Source organism: Pyxicephalus adspersus, chromosome 3 (genome assembly GCF_032062135.1).
Source record: "Pyxicephalus adspersus chromosome 3, UCB_Pads_2.0, whole genome shotgun sequence".
Taxonomy (NCBI): Eukaryota; Metazoa; Chordata; class Amphibia; order Anura; family Pyxicephalidae; genus Pyxicephalus; species Pyxicephalus adspersus.
In genome coordinates this window covers 42612742-42639800 of record NC_092860.1, presented here as the reverse complement: position 1 = coordinate 42639800, position 27059 = coordinate 42612742, and the positions used below count along the sequence as shown (strand labels likewise).

The following is a 27059-nucleotide window of genomic DNA, read 5'->3' as shown; positions in this document are numbered from 1 at the left end:
GTGAGGAGTTTAGCTGAAGGTTTTACTCCCCTATAATCTCCCATACATGCATGCACCACACACACGCCTCCACAACATTCCAGCCGGGCCAATCAGAGCTCTTCTTTTACATAAAGCCGTGGTGTAATGCCATGTCACGTGCATCGTGATTGGCTCCTACAGCTGTCAGTCAGTCGGCAGAGGGGCGGTTCTGTGTGCGGTAGTGAAGTACAGAGTGTAGGCACTGAGAGGTGCAGCTGGAGAAGACAGGGCTGTTAGCATGGAGCTGATAACAGAGCTCTCCGTGCAGTTCTCCCGCCTGTCTATGTTTCCTTTCTTCGATGGAGCTCATTACCTGGTGTCTGTCCTGTCAGCCAGGGAGCAGGCAGGTGAGAGCTCACACCATGACATGTTAGGATTAGTGGCATGCCTGCATGTGTGTGATCATACATGTCATGTTTAGCTAAGCTGCCTGTGCTGAATGGGATAGGAGTCCTGCTTATTAAGGGGCAGAGTTCTAGAATATTATATATACATAAATAGCACTTCATTTATAAGCAGAGAGAATCATCACTGCTCAGCTGGAGCGCCACTTGTAGATCATCACCTGTACAAGATAGGGATCACCAGTGAGGTGATCAGTCTGATCAATACTTTATATAGTTTGCCAGAAACTTAGTCCATCAATAGATAAGTGACGTTTGTTGTGAACGCTTTGATTGCCACCCTGCTTTAATGGTGGGTTCCAGCTAGAAAAAGTTATTTACCCCATTCAGCTGAATGGAGCCCCTTATTGTCAATTTAGATTGTTACGCTATGGTGACCAGTCACTGATTGGCCACTGCAGAACACTGATTTCCTTTTTGGAAAATGGGGGGATTTGAGAGGTCACAGTGTCAATCTGCTCTCTGATCACCATTTCTTTGTAAATAGGGCCCTATGACTTGTTTGTAAGCAGTCGTCTTCTATTTTGTTTTTGGTAAAACAAAGATTATTGTTCTGTTGACCGTGAGTTATGTTAATTTTCACAGACTTTTTTACCACAAGGTAAGCAAATGTAGAATAGTTACACATAACAAGCAGATTCCTTCCTTACTTTTTTTTTGAAAAGTAATACTTTTCATTTACTTTTCTCTAGTTTTTGTAGATTAACTTGAAGTCTTTTTAGCTATAAGTATATACTTTTTTTTATACTTTTTGACCAGAAAATACCATCAAGAGAAGAATATTGGTTTATACTCAGGTAATAACTCCTAGTGGCTGGTCCTGGAACTGCATTGTCTCTGGTTTGAGCTGTCAAAGATAGGTCGTTTGTAGCACTTTTTACATGGAGAACATGTTTTAGGTATACATGTAGAAAAGATCTCTCTTAAAAGCTCAAATATAGACCTCTAGGAAATGTGGTCTCATAATAACAGGACTTGTTTGTTTAGAGGTGGAGAATGTTACTCCATGGAGTGCAAGCACATGGGGCTTCCTATTGCAGCTTTAGGGATATTTGGTATCACTTTTAGATGCCTGATTTCCAGGCAATGAGACTTGCACCTACTTTTATAAGTATGGCATAAAATAATTAGTGATTAGTCTTTCTGACTGCACTGGTTACAACCTCCAGGTTCTTAGTGCCACCCCTCAGCTTGCAGCAATTTTGCCTCCACTTTATCTCCAAAGTCCTATATTTCAGATTAGAGCTGGGAAATGCTGATTTTAGAAAAATGTATCAGTCAGTTGCGTAGTCTTGCGAATTCAAATGTTTAGATTGTAAGCTCTTCTGGGCAGGGTCCTCTCCTCCTCCTGTGTCACTGTATCTGTCATTTGCAACCCCCTTTTAATGTACAGCGCTGCATAATATGTTGGTGCTATATAAATACTGTTTATTAATAAATACTTGTCCTTCTGTGACTTTGGATGGGGCTGTTTAAAGCAATCTACTATGCAGTGGAAATGTGTATGTTCGTAGCTTTAGCACAGGCTTAGGATATAAACATTTTCTTTATTATGTATTAACATTTTGCTATTTGACCATTGTTGTGTTTTGTCCTCTGTTTTCTACCCCTATAGCCAATGGGCAGGGGTCGGCAACCCACGGCTCCGGAGCCACATGCGGCTCTTCAGCCTCCGTGTTGTGGCTCCCTTCGGTTGCCGACATGAGATCCCTGATGGAGGAGCCCCTTCTTCCCATAGACACTGCGGAGGAGGGGGATTCCCCTTCTGGCATGTCATCTGTGGTGAGCGGAGCTATCGGCGTGGGACTCAAGGGAGTCCTTGCTGCTGATAGGAGTCCTGTGCCCCATGAGTTCCCGCGTTTTTACCCAGATGCTGAAATATATGTATTGGAGATTTTTTTTTTTTACCTGTCCAAGGATTTGAACTTCTGTTCATTCATTCCTGACATTTCTCTGCTGCAGTTACACAACACAGCTAGGTGACCTTCTCACCTTCCCCACTCCCAACTTCTGATTTGACAGTGTAGGAGCAGCAGCACATTGATTGGCCCAAATAAGTGCTCACAACCTCTGATTGGCTCTTTTTCTGCCCCTTCTCTCTCTTAATCTAAGTACTCCTTGTAGAGGGGACTATAAGAGGGCAATATCATATTCCATTCAGTTTTTTGTACTGGTTGCATTTAAATTCACGTTTATTGATATATAGCTTTGTTGACTGGTGTTTTATTGTATAATGGTTTGGAGTTTTACTTTACATTGACCTTCTCAGCTGTTCTGTGAACTGGTTAGCAGGTTAATGATTTGTGTTATGTTTTGCGGCTCCAGACTATTTTTCTTTAGTGGAAGAGGGGAAAAAATGGCTCTTTTGATAGGAACAGTTGCTGTTCATGTGCTTTGCTTGGGACCCTTCTTTTCTATGTTCTAGTGTATGTTGTATGGGTATGTGTCTCTACCTCACTTTGAATCAAAGTTATTAAATTCATGTTATGCTATTCTTTACAATTTTAGCCTTAAAGATTTCTAAAAAAAAATTTACATTCAGGTATGTCATATACAAAATGTTTGTAGCTTCATAATATACAAAAGCAGTATTCTCCCCAGACTTTTATCAGGACACATCACCCAGCAATTTCCAGTAACCACCTGGGCAGTTTTTGGGTGGGTATTGAAAAGTTGGGTCACAATACAACTTTTTCCTACCCAGTTTAATAAAATGTCTAGGGAGAATACTGAAGAGCCATATATGTTGCTCAGCAATGTACTAAATTGTCATTTTACCTTGAGCTGTACAGACTATGGAGGTTTGAGTATATTCCTAACCAACAAAGGTCCTACTATAGTTTGGTGTTTTTACTCTTTAACTTTTGTTTACCTGTTGATTCAGTTTTATGAATCTTCATATGAGGTTAGTCTGAGGTGTGTTTTGACTACAGGTAGACCCTGGGTTTATACAAAATAGGGACTGTAAGTTTGTTCTTAAGTTGAATTTGTATTTATGTCGGAACAGGTACATTATTTTAATAAATTCAGTTAGGACAGATGTTTGTTTTAACATATTATTAAGCAGCATGGTGTTAGTTACTGTATAAAATCCTCACTGTGAGTTAACACAAACAAAGCAAAAAAAAAAAAAACTTTATGAAGCCTAGACCTTTATTAACCTCTGGAGCAAGCTGTGCTTTGAAATGCAAATAGAAACAACTGAGTTTTTCTTGGTCATTAAAAAGTTACAAGAGGCTGCAGAAAGAGCTCACCCCCCAATGATCACCCACAACCTCAGCAAAAGATTTCTTCTGCAAGCCATGAAAACCGCCCCTCCCCCCATCAAGCTTCTGTTCTGCACAGGAGTGAGCAGGGAAGCCCGTCCATCCGTATGTAGGAGGCGTGTGCGTCCATATGTCGGATGTCCCTAACCTGCCGACTACTTGTACATACTAACTTGTTTTTTTTAGATATCTCATAGAATTCACTTTAGTTTAGTGTTTCTGCCTTTGTTTTTCATCACTCTGTTGAGAGGTTAATATATTGAGAGCATTTAAATTATGTTCAGCTCTTTAGGAGGAAAGTTCTCCAAGCTTTTGTGGCTCCAAATCTCTGTTATTCATACATATTATCCAGGAAAAGTATATGGGAAATCCAGAGCTGGAATTAGTGGTAGTTATATTTCCAGGAATCTTTAGGGGTCTTGCCCTGTTTAGGTTTAGCTTTGGGTTATGTCATTTGATACCTATTCACAACTGTCCAGTTTGGTGGAAGAAATTCTTTTTTTAAGTGTGTAGGAGAGGAAACACTTTCATCAGTGAAGCTGGGTGATCCAGCAAACCTGACATGGATCTGGTCCAGGATTATTATTATTACACAGTATTTATATAGTGCCGGCATATTATGCAGCACCGTACAAAGTCCATAATGTCACTAACTGTCCCTAAGGGGGTCACATTCTAATGTCCCTACCTCAGTCATATATGTCTTTAATACAGTATTAGGTCAATTTGGGGGGGAAGCCAATTACCCTATTCAAAACATTTGCTAGCATATAGCAAATAACTTTGAGGAAACCCATCCCAGGTTTGCTGGATAACCCAGCTTCACTGATAAAAGTGTATCTTCTCTAGCCTTAGAAAGCTTTAATAAACCCTATGTTCTAGCCAAGTTGTTGGTAATGTAGTGTTTGAGCAACATCTACCCGCTGTTCACATTGAATGAGTTAACCAAACACACGAAGAACAAGTTTGTTAGCATATAGCAAATATTTGCAATAACAAAATTTGTTCTAGGTTTTCTGGATCACCCAGTTTAACTGATGAAAATGTATCCTCTCCAGCTTTTGAGAGCTTTAACAAATCAGGCCCATAGTGTCCCGGAAAGACTCATGAAAATAGGTATCTGTATATCTAACTCTGGATTTTGTTAATTTAGGTTATGAGATTTACATGTACCACTGTAGAAATGTGGTTTATGCTTTGCTTTCTTTTGTATTTCATCACCTGGCTACAGCATGGACTTTGCATTGCAATGCTCCTAGAATTTGTGAATATTTGCCTAGGTGTATTTTAGTATTTTGAATTTTTTCCCATAGGATTGTGAAAGTGGAACACACACTTCTCTATCACATGGCTGTAAAATCGCTCCATTTTTAAAGATGATCTTGTTGATGCACAGCTCACTTTATTTTCCAAAATTCATGTGACTTTTCAGGGTGCAGACCTATAAGGGGGTCTAAATGTGCATGCAGGGTCCAACCATCCCAAGGCTTATGGCCAGCTGTCCTATAGAGGTGATTTCTTGACCTAATTTAATATTTATGTTTTTACCTATGGAAATTATATCTTGGTGCCATCATATTTGAAGGGGGGGGGGGGGGTTGGTTCTTGTTTGGATTTAGTGTATTTGGTAAATGGCCTTTGAGATTCTCTTGTGTCACTACAGTATTTCATGTAAAGATTTTTCTATTTACACGGAAAGCATTGCTGCACTTACTAATTCTTGTTTATACAACAGAAACCACACTCACTATAAAAAACACCACACATTCTGAAAGAACTGACTTGCTCACTTTTTTCTTATGCTTTACCAGTGGATTTAAAGAGTCTTTTGTAAAGTAATTTTATATAGTCAGGCCTCCCTCCCTCAATAACAATCCATCATATATCTACGCAAACTTTGCATAATGGTTCATCAGACAGTCATATTGTGATAGAATGGGGGTAAATATTCCTACATGTATCCAAATCCCTGTCACTGTTTAAGGCTAATGTAAGGGGTGTTAAAAACACTTCTCTTTAAGTATTAAGAATTATGAAACTTACATGGCCTAATGCACAATATATTTTAGGATATACTAATTATTATAAATGGGCTGGCAGCTACACTTCTTTAATACACAGTAACGTGAGTGATTGCTACCCCCTTAGGAGACAAAGTGTGTTGCTGGCATGCTCACCAGGTGAAATGAAAAAAGGGCCCCAAAAGGCATAACTAATTCAGCCATTTAAGGACTAGTAAGCTGTAATATGTTACCTGATGTCAACATTGTACAGTGCCCTCCTGATGGGAATGCAGACATAAAAATATGGGGTATACGCTACAAACTATCCAAGTATTCTGAGAAATGATTTATTTATATTACCATGTATACACATTATATTTTGTGTATAGCTGTTTATACAATTAACCTTATATCTGCTAAAAATATCTTAAGACATCCCTCATGGATGATAACTTTATTTATGTACTTTGATCGTTTTCTAGGATTATGAATCCTCTTAACACATGAAGCTTCTTTTTTAAACCTTTTCTAAATCTCCTTCTGCACTTATCACCCACTCCCTGTTTAAATACTGAACAATGCTTGATTGATCAGAATGGTTGATTTTTCATATGCAACATTACATCTGTTTTTAAACCCCATAAATTAAATTCTCTTCTCTTTTTTGCTTTGTTAAATATTTTCCATTAAATTAATTTTTCTAAATGTGTTCAGGTATTTCATATTCCATTAGTGCATGGGCTGTGCTGTGTGCAATGTGTGTCCACACAAGCAGAAACATAACCTAACATAAACCTTCTGCTAACTGGTCACAGTTAAAATTTAAAATGCATCCCAAAGATACCAATTTATGAGTAAAATGTGATTTGTAGTTTGTATATTGCTGTTTGTATATTGTATGTGATGTGATTAATAAGTGAAAACTCATAAGTTGACTTAGTACAAAAGAGAAATATGTACTGTACAGTATTTAAGTACTGGTAGGATTATATTGCAAGAAGATCACATCTCCACAACTGTAGAAGATGTCTTATGTGATCATTTGTGCAGTAAGGGCTAATGGTCTAAGAATGTTTTCACTAATAAATTGAACCCTGCAGTTTCTTTCAATGGCCTGGTATCTTGTAAGGAACCTGGCATTTCCCTAAATGCTGATATATAACTTTGTAATGCAGATTCCTAGTATTGGTTGGGCAGCTGGACCCCCTTTTTTACTGTTTGTGAAACCCAAAAATTAGGCCTAACTAAATTAACTATTTACATGTATTTTTGGTTGTTTCTTGACCAGTAAGAGAAAGGGGGTAATTCAAGGTTTTACGGATGCTCACGCAAAAAAGATGCCATTGCAGTGTTCAATCCAGAAGCCGGGTGAGAAAAAATTGTAGGTGGGTGGCAGCCCCTGTATTGTGGTCCAACTGTTCAGTAACCACAGCCGCGTGGTGCGCCCAGCTAAAAGGGGCTGGGGAGAACAATGCATTGTTTATATCAATTAACAAATTATGTAAAAAACTAATTAGTGTTTACTTTAAATACCCAATCACATGCAGATAAAAAGATCAGATCAGCTTCACTGTATTGCAATACTAATAAAAATATAAAGTGTAAGGCTGAATAATCCCAGAAAAGTCTTTTTTGCAAACATAACCAGTGTTAGATCTAGCTATTCACTCTTCAGTAATTGGATATGTCATTGAACTGAAACCTGTTTAAGCTTGTGGTTTAAAATAGCTCAGGGCTGGTCAATCTTAGTCATAAAGTCTAGTGTTGTAAATGTGGGATAATGATGTGAACTTTTGTGTAATTGACAAACTAGAACGATGATGTTTCTTTTGTCCTCTGAAACACAGATAGCGTTGTTTTCAATAGTTTGGCCAACTCTCAGACTTGTGAAGAAGCAGCAGTGCATTATTTTGCATAGCTCTGATTAGCAGGTAGCACAGCCTGCATTTGTTATAATCAAATATATCTGCCTACATGTACATCTATAACTTAAATCAATGCATTAAACTGCTTGTAAATGTCTATTGCAATGCACATTAAAATGCATGGCAGCACTTGTTGACTCCCACCAACGCCTATCCATATGCATGTTGATGTGTTCTATCAATTTCAGTGGAAGATACATATAAAAAATCCAGGTATACACACTACATGATCTACATACTACTTAGGAATTTGTAATTCTTTACCAATATCTATTTCCTATTGCACAGCCCAACCGGGGGCCTGTAGTTCCTATTTTAGCTTTTTATCTCCCCTCTCTGTTTCTAATTTTTGCAGTTATCATTTTTATTGTCTAATGAATAGTTATTGTCACTGTACATTTAGTATGTAGAGAGCTGTGCAGTATTCTTGCATTCTTTATTATCAAACTGATCAACCCACCTGTCATTTATATGTTCATTACAAGAATGAGTAACCTAAAGAAACAGGACTGCATTTTAGTTTGCATACTATCGGTAGGTTAATTGTCTCCACCCGACCAAAAAAATGGCCTTGGACAATATTCAAGATGTTAGATCAGTCTTTCTCAAACTTTTCAACATGGGGGAATCCTTTAAATACCTTCCAGGTCTTCTTTTGCTATAATTATTATATTCATATTTCACAGTATCTAACGTTGTGGTCAATGGGAAGAATGTCTCTTACATTGCAGGTGTGAAGTAAGTTACCCTTATAGATAAACAAGCATTGGTGTCTTTTTAACAGACCTGAGAGGTATGAATTGATCATTGCTCCAGGAAACCCCTAGCAATCTTTGCAGGAACCCTGGTTGAGAAACCTTGCATTGGATTATAGTAGAATCATTAAATTGTGATCCCCTTTGAGAGCTATGTATTAATATAAGCTCTGCATTATATGTTGACACTATAAAAATACATGATGATACATAACTATTATCGTTTAGGAGACTTTCTGTGCAAATCTTGGTTTTGGAAAAGGGAGTGACATGGCGTTCCAGAAAAAAACATATACTCAGACTTAGCATCTGATCTGATGCGTATTTTCATGCCACTACTTAGACACTTGCTGTGTTGCGTGCAATACACTTTGTTCACAGCTATTCATCACTTTACTTCTCCTTCCACAAATAGGTTTATCATCTCACCTTCAACATTTTGTTGGCATTAATGATAAGACTGTCAAGTTTATGACTCAAACTAATAGTCAGTGCAGACTCATAGTTACAGAATAGGGAAGGCATACCAGGGTTCATCTTTTTAGCTAAATATAAATGTGTGATGGGAGGAACAGGTGGTCATATTCATGTCATGGCTACATAACTATGATATTAGTTTTCATTCCTGTTGGTTTTACGCATTGCAATGTGATTATTAGACACGGATACTGCATTCAAAGTAGGTATGTGATTTGTCACAGTAGCGTATCCTATGTTACTCCATAATGCAGGTCTCTAAAATATTATTTCTCCTAGAAAAGAAAGGTACTTTATAAATGTTTATTGTAATTACACTGAAAACTGGGATGTTTGTAACAACACATTTAACAATTGTGTGTAATAATTCCACGAGGCACCTTTTCTATTCAAATATTACAAACATAAGAAAATGTGGTCAAAAATAAAAAAACTTACATGCAGTTATCTGGCACCCATGGGCTTGTTAGATTCCAGAAAAATGAAGTTTCTGGCTGCTTGAGAGTTACTATTTAAGACTTTCTAGTTGCTTGGGATCTGTGGGAGCGATGCACAAAGTGTTGGCTTACTTTCTGGTTAACATGGAGCTTACTGTATATTTTTTAAGGCCTTAAATAGTGTTGCTTGAAATTGAGGTCTGTTCTGTCAAACTAAGGCTGAATCTGTACCAAATCTAATCTTTTGTGAGCCATGTTGTACCCTGTTTCCCCGAAAATAAGACGGTGTCTTGTAATAATTTGTACTACAAAAAATGCACTAGGGCTTATTTTCAGGGGTTGTCTTACATTTTCGTGAACAACAATCAACATTTATTCTTGAACAAAAAAATCAACATTTATTCAAATATTGTCATAATATCACATTTTGGAACGTCATCATAACTATCCAAACCCCGAAAACCATCATGAGTTTCTTGTGATATTCAGCAACAAAAATCGACATTTATTCAAATACAGTCATGTCATCATCTACTGGAACACCATCATACCTCTCCAACCCTATTCCATCTTGAATTTCTTGTGACTCCATTTCCTTTAGAACCACTGGCCCTAATTTCTCACCCAAGTTCACTGATGAAAGTGTATCCCCTCCAGCCTTGGGAAAACGTTTAATTAATCAGGCTCATTGTTCTAGCAAGGTTGTTGCCAATGTATTGTTTTGAGCAATAGCTACCCGCTGTTCACATTACATTAGTTAACTAAACACCAAATGTAATAAATTGTGACTTTCCTGTTCTTGTATGGCTGCATTAGTTTTCTTTTTGTAATTTTTCCCCCTATATTTTCACCTAGCAATCCTTTGAATACCACATTTTCTATTTCTGTGTGGCTATACTTGTGGAATAGGCAGTGTTGCCATCTAGGCTGTATTTCGAACACCTGAACCTGTGCTTATCTCTATTTTATATTGGCAATATAGTTACTAGTTTAAACATAAAAAAAATAGATTTTTTTTCTTCCGGTTCATATAACAGAGAATGACAAAACACAATAGGTATTTTCTGTACTTAATAAATTAAAGAGGAAGTAAACTGAAATATGCCCAAAAAAAAAAAAAATCCACTTACCTTTAATCCCCCAGTGCATTGGCCCGGAGGTGTCTTCCACTGGGTCCTGCGTTGTCCCGACTCCTGGTATCTGTCTCCGAGCCGGTCCCCGGTGCGGACATTTTGGCCTCTTCTTGGTTCTTCTTCCTACGTCACCCGACCCAAGCCTGAGAACGGGTGATGTAGTTTGGGAAAAAAACTTGCCAATCTCACTGCGCATGTGTGAGATCAGCAATTTTTTTCTCCTTGCTCGGGCATGCACAGAAGGAGCACCCAAGAGCCTCCTGGGATGCGTGACGTAGGTATCTCTGGAGGCTCTGCGCTCCCATTCATTCTTGATCGCCTAGGGGGCGGTGCTGCACCCTTTTTTTTTGTCTACCCTTTAAAGTGAAATTTCTGAGGTTAGGTACGCGTTAAGCTTTAGGCAGAAATAATAGGTTCATAGTTTTTCTATTTTTTTTCGGGAGGGAATTTGTTATAGAGACACATAACAGACAGTTCTTCCCTTTGTTTTGTAGGTGCTGTGGATGTGGCATCGAGAAGTCCTATGGCATCTTGGTTTAGTGCCATGCTCTGCTGCTTTGGTGGCGGAGTTTTATCTTCTTTAATGCTAGCAGAGCCTCCTCTAGCAATTTTGTCGAATAGCACTAACATCATTTTTGCATCTGTAATTTGGTAAGTTCTATTACATGTATGTTTTTTTTAGTTAAATGGTGGATATCAATTACAACCTATATATTTACAGGACCCAGTCCTAAAGTCCTAGGTTCTCTTGCCTTTTGTCCCGATTGGAATGTATTTCAGGTTTTTCACTTTAATTTTTCCCAGTGGGTAGAGATTTCTTTTTTCTGCAATTGGAAGTAGATTGTACTAGATCTAAGGACATATGTTGGTCATGTCTGTCCTTTTTCAATGGCAAATCATGTCTCGATTAGAACAATCATCCAACGGTTTACTCGTATAGCTCAATCTTTTCAGTCACCACCTGAGCTGTTGTTGTAAGCCTGGTCCTGTTGGTTCTTTAGTATCCTCCATTTGGTTAAGGACCTTCCTTAGTTCCCCTTACCTAAAAAATGGCTTTTCTGTGGCAATTACATCGGCAAGTAGAGTTTGGGAGCTGGCTGCATTGTCCATTAAGGCAGCGGTCCCCAACCTGTGGGTGGTCAGGAGAAGGACCCCGCTTGGTGGGGCCAGAGCCATGCACCATGTCTCCCGTATGCATTACAGGATTAGGGCAGTGGGTGGATTGTGTTTCTGGACACAACCCACCCACTCTCCCATTGCAGCCTCCCACCTATGATGGGGAGTGGGTTCTGGCATCATGACATTACTATGGGGGACGTTTCTTCCCCTTTAACTGACGCCCAGCTCAATGCGCATGTGTGGCTCCGAGTCTGTAAATTTAGTGGTCCAAAAGGTTGGTGACCACTGCATTAAGAGTCTCTTTTTGGTGCTTCACAGACATAGGGCTAAGTGTGAGACCCTCTTCTACCTAAAATGCTCTCACCTTAGTGATTACGTAGGCCTACCTATTTGGAGAGGTCCCATCGATCATAAACATGAAATACTGTATCCCTTAATATTTTACAAAGGGAGCAGTGTTTTCTAGTCCTAGTTAAATCCCTTGCTTTTTCACACTTCTTGCTACAACTGAGCTCAATTTTCTGTGTAGTGTCAAATGCCCCTGTAGGTAGCAATATTACCCATAGTTCATAAATATGACACACGGTGATCCAGAGTGGACTAAGAAAAAAGGATTTTACAGTGAATACAAAAATCCAAATATTTTACTGTATGTATTCATCTAATAAATCATAAATATTTATTTATGTATAATGCATTCTTGTAATAATGCATACCGTATTTATTCGAGTATAACGCGCACTCGTGTATAACGCGCACCCCTAATTTTCGATTAAACATCGGTATAAAATTTTGTTTACACCAAGCATTTTAATTGACAAAAAATATTATTGAACACGTGCGGCCATGATAAAAATCCTTTATTAACAACTTAAACTGATATAAACACAATATCGAAATAAAATTAGCGGCAATGCTTACCGTAACGTGTGGGCGAGGAAATGAAGCGGCAAACCCAATTCGGGGGTGGCAGGGCTGAGGTGGCAGTGGCGGCCGGTCCATTGAGGGCGTACGCGAATTGTGAGTTTGCACTGCGCCTTTTCCGGGCTGCAGCCGCTCACTGTACGCGAGGGCGAAGGAAAAAAAAACATCACCGCGTCGCGTACAGTGAGCGGCTGCAGCCCGGAAAAGGCGCAGTGCAAACTCACAATTCGCGTACGCCCTCAATGGACCGGCCGCCACTGCCACCCCAGCCCTCGTTTATAACGCGCACCCAAACGTTGATTTCTTTTTTTGGTATATAATTTTGCGTGTTATACTTGAATAAATACGGTAATTATTAAAATGCATATAAGAATTACTTTATTATAATGCATACAGACTGGGGATTTTGGTGTGTTCTAATATTTTTTTTACAACTGCATGTCACTTTTTTTTTTTTTAACTTGCAACCTCACAATTAAAAATGAACTTCTTTGTCTTGAAAAATAGCAGTGCACCTTTTGGTATGTGATGGTACCTAGACACTGGTGGGGTTGCACAGCCTTATAGCTATGTATCTGCAGTGTGAGATCTATGGCACTGCTGCCGCTAGTCTGAAAAAATTTAGTAAAGTGCAGAGCAATGCATAATAAGCCCGGCCCATTCGGTCTCCTCATGCACCAATATATGTATATTATTGAGCTGGGAACTATAAGGTGTGCAGCTTTATTAGTTGGGATATTGGGAGGAAATACATATATAGTTTTATTTTTTTTAATTTCAGACCAAAGGATTTGTATTTCAATCCAAACAGCCCTGAGATTCATGGCTCAGTCTCATCTAGCAGGGCAGAAGACCTGATTTTTTGTTTGTTTTTTTCTGTTTTTCTGTTTTGCTGCAGCTAGGTAATACAGTGAAAAGAGAAGCAACAGATTGATAACTGTTTTCTCTGTCACACTGATCTCCCCTATTATCAGCATGTCCCTAGTTAGTACATAAGTGCTGCACAACATCGGAATGGTCACTTCCTTCTCGGGATAGAGTGCTTCTCTGTCTCCCGACATCCTACCTGTTTGCTCTACAGGGACTGAAGTCAAATGTAGGTATTTGCATGGTTTACATAAAAAAAGAATGATAAGCACCTAATTTATATGTGTCGTTATTTTTGTCTGGAGTTCAGCTTTAAATGACACATTACATGTCACTCTCTTGCCATTTTACACACAGATACTGGACAAAATAAAATGTTTCTACACAAAATAGTAGAACATTTTCTGTACTAGAGAACCTAACATACTGCTCATCTGCTGAAGCTTTTTAATGACTTTTTCCTAATATACATTGGCAGTTCAGGTTGTTGTGGGGAATAAACTGTCAGACTATGAAACTGATTGCTGCACATTCAGAGACATCCTTCATATAATACAAGTACAGTAAACCTAACTACATTTGAAAGCTGACAATTCTGACATTGTGAGGCTCAAGGTTTACATTACAATGAACTTTCCTGAAAAGTGCAGCCCATTGCATTGACACATTTATAGAACACCAGCGCCATCTGCTGTCGGCTTGTTATTATAACATGTATATCTTCACTGTAATAGGATTTGGATGTGCAGAACAAATATATTACAGAAGGGTCCTGTATGTCTGTCTGTCTCATCTAGCTGTCTGTCTGTTTTATGTAACACATATATTTGTCTGTCTGCCTCAGGTGTCTTATGTCATTTTTCTCTGGGCCTCAGGTATTTCATCTCATTAACTTGTCTGTCTCTCCTGTATTTGTCTATCTCCGGTATCTCAGCTTATATATTTGTCTTGTGTATAACTTGCATTTGTACAACTGAATTCAAGCCATTGGTATGTGGAAGTTTATAAAGTGTTATTCCCCTAAAAAAAAAAAAAAAGTTCTTAGAAGATGCTTGGGAGTTAAACAACATGTGCTATGTGCCTTGGGTATCTTGATATTACATTTATTCCAAGTTCCTGGGTCTGCATAAGCATTGGTGGGTCCCACAGTCTCTATTAAAACCTTATTGTAATAAAATATGGTGAATGCATCTGGAATGGCTAAAGCAAAACATACAGTAAGAAGCCAGGGGCATATTCATCTCACAATGCTCAACCAGTAACTTAAGTATCACTTATGAGGAATGACTCTCTTTAGGTAAGGGTTTATCCTCCCTGGAAGAACTGTCATGTATTTTGGAAATAAAGAAATATACACAGACACGATACATTTTCCCTAATTGAGCTGGCCTTCACCAATGTGTTTCATTGCTGTACATTCTGCACATTTGGCATGACCTGTATTCTATCTTGTCAGTCAGTGTTAACAATTCTGAGGGCTAGTTCATATGGGTGGTAAAATTCCAGTGTTGTTACCACTTCCACATGCCCAGAATCTGTGCCTTCAGTCAACATGGTAATATAGCATCTCACACATGACCGCCCTTAGGAAATGAATTGGTCGAGTAGGGAGCATTTGAGTAATGCTCTTGATCAGATGTAAGTTTTTAACTGTTGGTAGCTGCCCAGGATCCACTATTCTTACCTCCCATATGAATATTAAGGCTACGTACACAGGTCAGATGATTCTCGTCCTATTATGACATATGTACAGCGCTCGTTCAACGTTGTTCATGGATCTGTTCTGGCTGATCCATGAATGACAAAAAGTAATACAAGTGTAGGGGAGAGAGTGCAGCCTCTCTGTAGAGCAGAACGGTGCTGTATGTACAGAGCTCATTCCTGCATCTTTCAGTCTTTTGTCGTTGAAAAGGGTTATGAAAGATCCTTTACAACGACAAACATCTAACGTGTGTACACAGCCTTAGCCATTAATGTGAAAGATTTGTGATGGATGTTTAGTGTGCAAGACCTAGATTCTGAAATCCAGCTAAGCTAAGAGCACCTCAAATACCACATGACATGTATAGGTAGTTCTAAACTAGTGCATGTATCTTCTAAGCCAGTTTACTGTCCCCCCCATACCTTACTTTGACACCAGAGAGGGTCCAAGGTTGCAGATTTGCGGGGAGAAACTTGCTTCAGCTCAAGCTAATTATTCCACAAGTGCATAAATCAGAGCAGTGCTTTGTGTGTGAATAATTTATATATAGCTTACAAATTAATAAACTATTAAACAGTAATTTAAAATTAAATATATTTCTCTAAACGAGTTATAATTCAGTGTTACTTGAAATTTGTTTAATCTTGCACCTATTATATTTTTCATATACTTTTATCACGTTTGCAGTTAGTACAGTTTTAGTTGTTATGGAAAAATTAAAGGATTCCCCTGAACAAAATATGACTACTGGACTATGTGTACCGCAATAAAATGAAAGGAAAGCATGTGATTTGTCTGTCTTCGTCTCAGAGTTTTGTTGAGTATGTATGTACAACAGAACCACTTTGCATTATTTGAATTTGTTAGGATCAGGAAATGATCTCTTGCATGTCGATTGGTTTTCTTGCTCCAGTCAGTCAATGTGACTGCAAAACATAAAAGCATCATAAAGGACAACCTTAACTTAGGCATTGGACGTAGAAGCAAGTCAAATATAGTATGGCATCCCTTGCTTGTGTGCGTTTTAGCTGCTGAAGGATTTACAATAAAGGACATCTGCACCTTTGGTAAATGTTTTTCTTAATAATGACATTGACTCCCTGATTTCAAGGAGCTTGGGCTACTGCGCACCTTCAAGCCTAATCCCCTGTGCATATCTCAGATGATTCCTTTTCATTCTGTGTTTGGCAGACCTCCAGTAGTTGTCCAGACTTTGGAATGAACAGGCTGTGGTATGCATACAGAGAATAAAAAGTAGCTGGCTAGGACCATGGTGACGGTAAACTGGAATGTGTTGGAGCTAAAAATAAGCCAAGACTACCTACACTGGGGAGGAAAAGGGGCTTAACTAAAACTGCACCAAGGATAACATTACAGCTCCTTCTGCAACTAAAAGGAAGGGAAATCAAATCAAATATGATTCAAAGCATCTCAGCAGAAGCTGAAGCCATATTACATTCAAGTCCGCTTTTCCAATTCCAAGTCTGAAACTTATCTTCACAAGCCCTTAGGGCTCTATCCCTTCTAAAGAATATTTTGTCTTTTTTTTTGTTGGTCCTAACATGACAAATATAGCTCCTGTGAGGTCATTCATACAAGGTATTTTGATGTAAGAAAAAAGGCATAATTAACAGGCAGTTCTCAGTGCATTTTATTGCAGTTAATTTATTCATTTTGCAGCATATTATTAAAAATAAACAGGATTTATATAGCACCAACATATTACGCAGCGCTGTACAATAAATAGGGGGTTGTAAATGACAGACAGATACAGACAGTGACAAGCACTTTTAAATGAACAGAAAGTAGGAGCAAGCTGAGTAGAACGAGGAAGACCATTCCAGAGAGATGGGGCAGCTCTAGAAAAGTCTTGGAGCCGTGCGTGTGAAGAGGTTATTAGTGAGGAAGTCATTAGTAGGTCCTTGAAGAAGTGAAGAGAGCAGATAAGGTTCTATTTTTCTATCGGCAGAAAAGTAAGTGGGGCAAGAGGGAAAAAGAATATGCCTTTTCTATAGTACTGCACACAAAGTACATCCAAAACGGTGAGAAGCAAATCAGCCCTACACAGGAAGTGTTGCTGCATCTTCTTATCTCCTGTCCCCTGGGACTTTCTGTTACCCAGAAAAGATAAAAAGCTGACAGTTCAGATTTTCTGCAGCATAAACTTTTAATAAAGCTGAAAAGTTTACTATTTTTTTTTTCTTTTTTTTTATCCAGGTATATGGTATATTACTTTCCACATGACCTAGTCTACAGAATCTTCTGCTTTCTACCTCTCCGAGTCTTTGCTGCAGCAATGAAAGAAGTCACCAGAACGTGGAAGATATTGTCTGGAGTCACACAGGCAGAAAGCCGTTTTAAAGATGCCTGGCTTGTTATGATTGCAAATGGCTGGGCCAAAGGTAATGTGACAGTTTTGAAGCAAATTGAAATAAATAAATAAATGTAAAGGAGGCACAAAATAAAACTTCTATTATCTAAACTGTAACTACACCTTGTCAGGGAAAGGCAGTCATTTTTCTGAATCTTCAAATAAGGTTATATGTAAGCAGTGACATTGTTTTTGGAAGGCTGTCAATGCAACATGGAAATTGCAAAAGTGAGAATGATAAATTATTTTATGCTTGTATGAAAACACCAGTGGTGTGGCAGTAAAGATTTATAAAATCTGTTATACAGAAGTCTTCCATAATCACCACTTTCATTACCTCAACAATGTAAAGCAGAATTTAGCTTCAATTAATACAAAGAATTAAACCTGTGCGCGGTTTATTAAGAAATATCACTCAAAACTTTACATGCCACCATAAAATAGGACTTGTTTTGTTTGTGCCATATTTTGTTTTTGCTGTTTACCAGGGATGTTGGTCACCAACAAAAGTGGGGCACACAATTTTAGGCTTCTTTTAACCTAGGAAATTGTTAAAAGCCAGCAGATATCTCCTTAGATGGGGAACTGGGATTTTATGTACACTACCAATTGTTGCACCAGTGAATGATAATAAATACAGTTAGGTCCATAAATATTTGGACAGACAACTTTTTTCTAATTTTGGTTCTGTACATTACCACAATAAATTTTCAATGAAACAACTCAGATGCAGTTGAACTGCTGACTTTCAGCTTTAATTCAGTGGGTTGAACAAAAAGATTGTATAAACATTTGAGAAACTAAAGCCTTTTTTTACACAATCACTTCATTTCAGTGGCTCAAAAGTAATAAGACAAATTAAAAAGCTGAAAATAAAATGTTCATTTCCAATACTTGATTGAAAACCCTTTGCTGGCAATGACAGCCTGTAGTCTTGAACTCATGGACATCACCAGATGCTGGGTTTCCTCCTTATTAATGCATTTAGCTGGATTTGAGCAGACAGTATGTCTCTGAACACCTCAGAATTCATTCGGCTGCTTCTGTCCTGTGTCACACCATGGATAAACACTAAGGATGGCTTGTTTCACCTGCATGGAGAGCTCTTTTGACTTCATGTTGTCTGTTTACAGCAAAATCTCCCACATACAAGCACCACCCCCCCCCTCAAATCAACTCCAGGCCTTTTATCTGCTTAATTGATAATGACATACCGAAGGAATTACCCACACCAGTCCATAAAATAGCCGTTGAGTCAATTGTCCAACTACTATTGAGCCCCTAAAATGAAGTGATTGTGTTAGAAAAAGGCTTTAGTTCCTCGCATTTTTATGCAATCTTTTTGTTCAACCCACTGAATTAAAGCTGAAAGTCTGCAGTCCAACTGCATCTGAGTTGTTTTATTTAAAATTAATTGTGATAATGTACAGAACCAAAATTAGAAAAAAAGTTATTGTCCAAATATTTATGGACCTAACTATATACAGATGTTAGTTGCACCATTTTGAAATAAAAATATGACATACAGAAATACACATCCTGTCTAATTCAATATACAATGGGCTCTATTGATAAAATATTGCCCCTGAAATTGGCCGACAGATGGTCCAAACTCTTTAGATGTTTCCTTTCAGTTCCTATTAAAAACCGTCTGTCATCTAGTGGCCAATCTCAAAAGTGCTCAGCTGTCACAATAGGAAAATCTACCTGTATAAGTGAAAATTATGAACGAATCTAGAGCCAACTGACAACAGCAGAACCAAGGATATAGATATGTGGGATGTATACAGAATACAGCATAAAAATAGCACATAGCTGTAGGTATTTGCATAACAGGAGAACGGTGTCCCATGTGGCAGAGCAGATCCAAACCAGACAGAAAAAACAGACAGAAAAAAAAAAATCTATATATTTTTTTACTCGTATTTATTGGTACAATATTAAAATAAAGGAAGAAACCTATTTTTTGTCAATTACATTTTATACAATTTGAACTATTATTTTTAACAAATTCCCTGGTCGTTATAACATTTGCAAATGTTCCCTGCAGTAACCCTAACTGCTTCCCATTTGGTAGACATATTATTATGTATTAGTCAGTCCAAATCAATGTTTGTTTGTCGGTTTTCTCAACAATAAGGTAGATAGGAGTTAAGAATGGACTGAAATAGCTCTGGGTAAATATTAAATATCTTGACTGTTCTGTTGAAAGAAGAACCATGTCCACTCTTGATATTTCGCCTGCTCAGATACAGGAAGTCCCCGAGTTAAGGAGATCTGACATATGGAGGACTCCTAGATATGATCGGGGCTTCCCTGCTTGCTCATGTGCAGGACAGAGGCTTGATGGGGAAGGGGGGTGGTTTGCATGACCTGCAGAAGAAATCTTTTGCTAAACACAGCTGAGGTTGTGGGTGATCTTAGGGACTGAGCTCTTCTTTAACATCTTGTAACTCTTACTTACTCTGGCTTAGACCAACTCTGCAGTTGTTTCTTTTTCATATCCAAGCACAGCTTTCTCAAGAAGTTAATGAATGTTTAAGCTCCATAAAGTCTTTTTGCTTTGTTTGTGATTAACTCACAGTGAGGATTTTATACAGTAACTGACACCATGCTGCCTAAAAATATGTTTGGACAAACATCTGTCCTAATTGCTTTTATTAAAATAATGTACCCGTTCCGACTTACATACAATTTCAACTTAAGAACAAACCTACAGTCCCTATCTTGTATTTAACCCAGGGAATACCTGTAATTCTTTTTCTATGCTCAGATAATTCTATATTTACATATGTTCTAAAGACTACTTGTTCCTCCAGCAGAGTCAGAGGGTGGTGGTTTCAAAATTATGGTAAAATTTCTTTCTAGAATAAGTGGGCCCACAGCAGCTGAAAGTACTGAGATCATGATTTTATCAGTATGTAGAATTGTAAATGGCAGGTGTAGATTGACCAGATTGACCAAAATTTCATAAATGCCAGCAGGATCCAGTTTTGATATTATTCATAGTAATGTTAGATTAAATACATTAGGCATGGCATAGTGAAACGCTAACTCGGCAACATCACTTGTTGTTATTGGGCAGTTCATATTCCTTTCTAGTTTGTACTACTTTTTAAATGTATAAAGCAATAATTTATCTTTGGTTGGTTTGTGTATAAATACATTGTGTTCACCTTTGTCTCCAGCTGCCGGAGGTGGCCTAATTTCTAACTTTGAGCAACTAGTTCGAGGTGTCTGGAAACCTGAGAACAATGAGCTACTAAAAATGTCTTTGTAAGTGAATCTGTTTTGTTATTCTACCTTTTAATGTGTTATTAATGTGTTAACTGTTTCTTATTCTCAATAAGAAGCACTTGTATCATGGTTTGTAGCATTCAGAGCAAGACTGGTAGTGTGGGACACCAATGCTTTTGCCACTAATAATGTTCAGGATGTTTGGGTTTTATATAAATATTAGGGTTAAGTTTACATTTTATACTTAAGGGTTAGGTTTTAGGGTTTAAGCAGAAATCTAGAACTAATTTGAAAAAATGGCAATGTACTGTATGTCTCTTCTACAATAAAAGCCTTCCCTGCCTGCCACCTTCACTTCTCCTAACTATGTAGTTTACTGCCAAGATAAATTGATTCCCAAGTGCACACGTGGCTCAGTGCCCTAGTGCTGGATTAAATTGTCCCCTGTGTGCGTACATAGAAGATAAGCCATCCCCTGGGGGCTAATAAAAGTAGATCCCAAACCTATAAGAAGACTGAATGGCTATGTCAGTGCAGATGAGGTAGATTATTGATGCTGCATTACTGAAGGGTAGGTTAGTGTAAGATTGGGCAAACTCTAGTCCCCGGCAGCTTTTTCTGGAGGTTGCACCCCACACAAAAACAGAGTACAGAACATGGTCTGGTATGTCAGTAATCGGAAAAGATCATCTTCAATTAGTCCATAGGTATTACTAGTGGCTACAGGCCTACAGAACTGCAATTCAGGAAATCATGTCCGATTTGATTTATGTATTATGGTTTCCAGAAATGCTTTTTGTGTTCCCTTTTTAACAGTTTTGTTTATATATATCTTTGCAATGCTTTGTACCAGATATCATTTAATGGGATGATAATATAGAAGAACACGTATACTTTTATTTACACTAACATAAAACTTCTTGTAATATTTGTTATTGTGCTTTATTTTCAGCCCTGTTAAAGTCAGTCTATTTGGAGCAGTTTTGTTCACTCTACAACAAATTCAGGTTCTCCCTATAGCAAGATACCATCTCATGTTTATTTATACTATGTTTCTAATTACTACAAAGGTAGGTATCATGGACCCCCCCCCCTTTTTTTTTTTTTATAAAGGGTTTACTTTTTAATGAAACACTGACAACATGTTGCAGTTTCAAATAATCCATCTTGTTTTTATTGTGTATGGAAGACTAAAAAATGAGACCTGAGCACTCCCAAGTTACTGACACAGCTCACCTCTGCATTGGTTGCAGAGAAGCAAGTAGCTGTGGGGGAGCGCAAGTAAGTATATTAGGATTTTCCCAAAGGTAAACTACCCACTGCTTCCCATCCACTGTTGGATACTTTCAAAGGTTCATTGGCTGCAGCCTTACTGTTTGTTGCACACTTATTATTAATACTTATTAATTAACACTTATTTTTTTTAATGTTCTAGTTTCGTTTGCAAATTACAGGCCTTATGAATTTTTCAGGAATAGGTCACAAGTCTTGACATGTATAGTGAGCTGTGGTGTGCAGAGGCAACAAAGATAGTGAAGATTGTGATGCGGAATTTAAACAGTGGGACCTTGGCTGTTGGATCTTGGGAAGTATACATTTATTGGGTGGGAGGATGGGTTAGTTAGCTCAGGCAGATAAGGGCAAGGATATGTGAACTCTGTCTCAAAGTGACATTAACTTTAACAGAATCATAATAATTGGAGATGTCATATGTACAAATCTGATACATCTTGTTGAGGCTTTTAGCTGCCTGAAGTTCAGTCCCCCTTCTTCTTCTTTTTTTTTTTTGTTAAATATATTTACCATACATATAATGCAGTTTTCTAACCCAATAATTTAATATTGGTAGTATTGGTACTGCCTTTACGTTTTATTGTGTTTGCTTGTGGATACCAAAGGTAATTTACCTGCATTCTGTTTCCACTTATATTGCTAGATATATACTGCAGTAAAAAAATAGTAATGAACATTATCAGTACAAATATTCCCATGCTTTATTTAGGGTTAAAACATGAACATGAACAGAGGCTTGTTAGTAAAAGACTACCCACACTTGGTATTTGTTTCATTACGTCACTTCTGTGAAAAAAACAGGCCCCTACCAAGATGTGAAACAGTCTCCAGACTCAGGAGCCCAGAGTTGGTTCTTTGTGTAGGAGGTTGTAGTTTTTTTGGCGCACTTGCAACTACACGTAACTCACCATATACACACAGACTCCACATATGTACCAGCAAGAGACTGAGGAACAAACTCCTAGACAAATTAAACTATTGCAATTAGAAAACAAAAGCATACAGTTATGAAAAACCCTAACAGCAATGGAATTTGCAAAAGCAAGCCAAATGAAGAAAAGAAATCGAAGCTTTAGAAAGGCAAATGCAAAAACCTGCCATTGGCTTATGAAGCACAAAACATTTGCAGAGATCATACCAAGACAAGATTCTTTAGATACAACCTGAATACAATGAAACTAACACAACTATGACTTATGATCTAAATGGTAATCTAGAATCTCAAGATATCTCAAATGTGCATGTTGACTTCAGTATGTTCAGTATAAATTGAGTTTACAAACCAAAAATATCAGTCCCTACATTCTGCCCAACCACCAAACTGGATCGTATTGAGTTCTTCTTAGATAAGGAGTTTTTCCCCAGCAAGGAGTTTTCCCACAAGAACAAATACAATCCTATTACAATGACATACTGCAAGAAAAATAACAGCAGCTTCACACCTTCAGTGTCCACAAAGCTAAATTGGACACACATTACCAGTTTCAGGTTCCAAGTAACATCCTTGATATCCATCTAGCAAAAGGAAATTTTGTACAATTCTTTGTTGATTCAAAAGCCAGGCAAGATCTTCATACCAGACATGAATACACTCTAACTTAACAAATATCAAACATTGTAGAAAATATACAACAGATTCCTAAACAAGCCTTACAATTTCCAGTAATTTCCACTAAACATACTTACAGTGACTATGGATGTAAAATCACTTTAGACCAAAACCCCTCCCAAGGATAGGACCACAAATAATGTTCTGAGGATGTTGCATATCTTATTGAAATCAATCTAATACATGGCTATTTTTTTTCAACAGTGACTGTTACTTTGTTTATGGGCACTGCTATGTGGAGTAAGATTGCAGGACAAAATGTTAACCTATTTATGGCAGACCGAGGGGACAAATTGCTTAACAGTGTACAAAATAAGCTCTCTCTTTCTCTTTTCTACTGTCACTTTATTGATGATATGGACCTTAAGGATCTTAAACAATTTCACTCATTGTTTTATTACCTTAAAAACAAAAAATAACTATTTAAACAACTTCTAGACTACCAAAGTGTCCATCAATATCAATATACAAGAAACCTAATGACCAATGCAGCTATCTTCGCAACTTTTACTTATACCCCCCAACACACCAAACAAGCCATCATACACAGCCATGCCACTAAATACAACCATATATGTTCTAGCATAAGAAACAATACAACAATAAATCATCAACAAGCATTAATTCTGCCTTGCAAAACAAAGAGAAAATCTACTATTGAAGGAGAGAAAAAACATGCATATATACTCCTTGTAACAACACACAATCCAGCAATAAAAGGGAAAAGAAAGAAAATTAAAGTGCTGCAAACCATGACAACAGAGTATTAAACACTGAAATCAATTTTCCATACCAAATGCTGTCCTTCAGGCGGCCACCCAACTTCCGACAATCATTATTAAGCAGGAAACTTCACTCAGATTACAGAACTTCAAACAAGGAAACAAAACCTTGAAAAAACAGACAATACAAACTGTGGTCCAATCAACCGATTAGTGAGTGTTACATACAGAAAATAAACATTCAATATTACTGGTTCTTACAGCTCCCCATCCAGTAATGTGGTATACCTCATTGAAAGCAATAAATATAACCAGAGATGCTGTATCAAAATAACAGAACTATGGAAGACATGAATGTTTTCCAACTGTGGGCCAAGAAGAAGTGGATAGAACCCACAAATCCTTGTCTGAAAATGTAACTGTTAATGCAAATAAACAATTATTTACAGGGAGAACCTAACTGTAGCATTTAAAACAAATGCAAATTAGATGTTCATAAATGGAATGTATGTTTAGTATCTTATATTGTAAACTAGCTACAACTCAAAGCAGACAAGTATAATTGCACACAAACTTATAAAGTACCCTGTCAGCTTTTTTTTTTTTTTTTTTTAAATAGCCATGTCCTCATCCAACACAACCCTGATAAGTTTTCTGAATGTAGAAGATTTAATAGCTGTATCCATTTACGTATTTTTTTGGTCACTCTGGTCCCTAGCTTATCCCATATTATTTGATGTATTAGATATTTGCACAGGTTTGCCTCAAGTCCTTCAACATTTTAATTTTAATTTAGGATTAGAACTTCTTTCTGGTTTTGTTTTTACATTTGACACCATTAAATGACTTCCTCCCATTTAATATCCCTTGGAGACCTGGAAAAGAATTGGAGATTATAGAGGGCAAGTAAATAAAAAAAAGCAGTAAAAACCTAATAGAGTTTCAACCCTTTTTCTATTAAAGTTGCGGCTATCTATGCCCCCCCCCCCCCCCCAAAAAAAAAAAAAGATGGTGATAAGAAGTGTATACAAAACCAAAAAAAAAAATGTTGGCTGGAGTTAGACTATAGCCCAATTGTGTTCTCTACATTTTAACTGAATCCCAAACAAATTTAAACAAATTTTATTTTTTTTTTTAGGTTACCATGATGGTAACACATACCTCAATGTCTCCATTTCAACCAATTGAAAATGTTTTGAGTCGCTGGTTATTCGAGCTGCAGAAAGTTCCAACAGTTGAAAAAAAACCCTCAGCTAATGACCAAGCGGAGCCAGAAAAAAAAGAAAAATCTGAAAAGGAGGAAGCTGTCGAGAAAAAAACAGAGCCGAGTGGAACCACAAGAAAGAGACCAGTTACAAAAAAAGACTGAAACTAACCTCAAAACCTGGAAATACTTGGTGTTAATACACAATTACTTGATGCCAAATGTTCAAGCACAAAATGTGACTTGTTTGTAATTGATTGAAATGTGAAATGCAACTTTTTTTTTTTTATTTACACTGCAGAAGATCTTTCTGGGACCAGTAGGTCCAGTATGGAAGCCAACAGGCACTTTTTTAAGTGATAAGAAGGCATGTTTAATCAGGGTGTCTAACTTAATCCTGGAGGGCCAGGTTCCAAATGCATAATTTATTTAAGTTCACAAAGAGAAAATGAGTGTAAAATCCTTGCCTGTCGAGTTGGCTACCCCTGGTTTACAGTGATGACCACAGAGAATTTATGCTTCTTCTGTTTGCAAGCTTGGCTTCCTGGCTTCTAGATTTTGCTTCCTACTGATTTACACAAGATCATATGTCTTTGGTATGCATCAGATTTTCTTGATTCTTGTGTTTAATGTGAAACACTACACCTTATTACACATTTCCCATATTCTTAATGTTCTACATTTTTTTAAACATTTAAATGTCATGCTGGACATACAGCTTTTCATATAAACTGTTCTGTGAAATATTAATGTATCTACTTTCCACTACTTTACAGTAAATTTCATTAAATCTTTTTGTTATAGCAGTATGCCAATGGTATAAGAAAATATTTTTTTACATATAATTTGATGTGGAAGATAAAGAAAGTAGTTAAAGGTGCAAAAGTTTAACTTTTTTTAAATAAGGTGTAATTAGAGTCAGCAGTTTGAATACATCCTGGCTTGTCCAGTATTATTTTCAGCTATTTAAACATAATTAGACTCTTGAAAGCAAGTCATACCTTGCTCAAAGGAAGTGGAAATTACACTAAATTAAAACAATATCCCATTCAGACTGCTAGAACTGACAAAAAGGTCTGATGAAATTTAATTTTAAAATATGCAAGAATGGTGAAAATTAAAAGTTAAATTACTTCTTCAGCATGGTATACCGATGAATCCTTTTCAAAAATATTGTCCGGAACAAAAAAGATGAAAACTTTAATGCACTTGATAATTTTCTTGGCATTCTTTGTTGTGATGTGTGATGTGATGTTTCTATATCTACCTAGACAGGTATTTATTTTAGAAAAGTAAGCAATACATTTCCAAACATTTGAAGGAAACCTGGAGATAGAATTTGTATAAAATAATTTACACTTGACTTTAAAGTTTAGGATATTAATAATAAAACATTTTAGCTATAAATTTAAAGGTTTGATTTTTATATTGTAATACAGATCAATAAAACTGCATTCAAATTTAGTTTTTTTTTTTTTTACTGGTGGACGAAGTTAGTTTTGTCAAAGAGTTGTTAGCAAATTACTTTATTATACAGTTTGATCAAAATGTGAATTTTTCTAACACCCTAATAAATATAGTTTTGAAACA

The 27059-nt window shown here is 37.3% G+C and overlaps 1 protein-coding gene across 1 annotated transcript; it reads left to right on the top strand.

Moving 5' to 3' along the window:
• Positions 1 to 212: 212 nt before the first annotated feature.
• TMEM38B (transmembrane protein 38B) lies at positions 213 to 27059 on the top strand. Its single transcript, XM_072404356.1, has 6 exons — positions 213 to 368; positions 10916 to 11072; positions 17251 to 17435; positions 20593 to 20680; positions 21594 to 21711; positions 25404 to 27059. The coding sequence occupies exons 1-6, from the start codon at positions 260 to 262 to the stop codon at positions 25632 to 25634; spliced, it is 888 nt and encodes a 295-aa protein (XP_072260457.1). The 5' UTR covers positions 213 to 259; the 3' UTR covers positions 25635 to 27059.

What these genes read in the sequence shown, in the direction of transcription:
- TMEM38B (XM_072404356.1), top strand. Translation starts at nt 260, where the DNA reads ATGGAGCTGATAACAGAGCTCTCCGTGCAGTTCTCCCGCCTGTCTATG. An exon ending in GTCAGCCAGGGAGCAGGCAG is followed by an intron (nt 369 to 10,915) that starts GTGAGAGCTCAC and finishes TTTGTTTTGTAG; the next exon opens with GTGCTGTGGATGTGGCATCG. An exon ending in TGCAAATGGCTGGGCCAAAG is followed by an intron (nt 17,436 to 20,592) that starts GTAATGTGACAG and finishes CTTTGTCTCCAG; the next exon opens with CTGCCGGAGGTGGCCTAATT.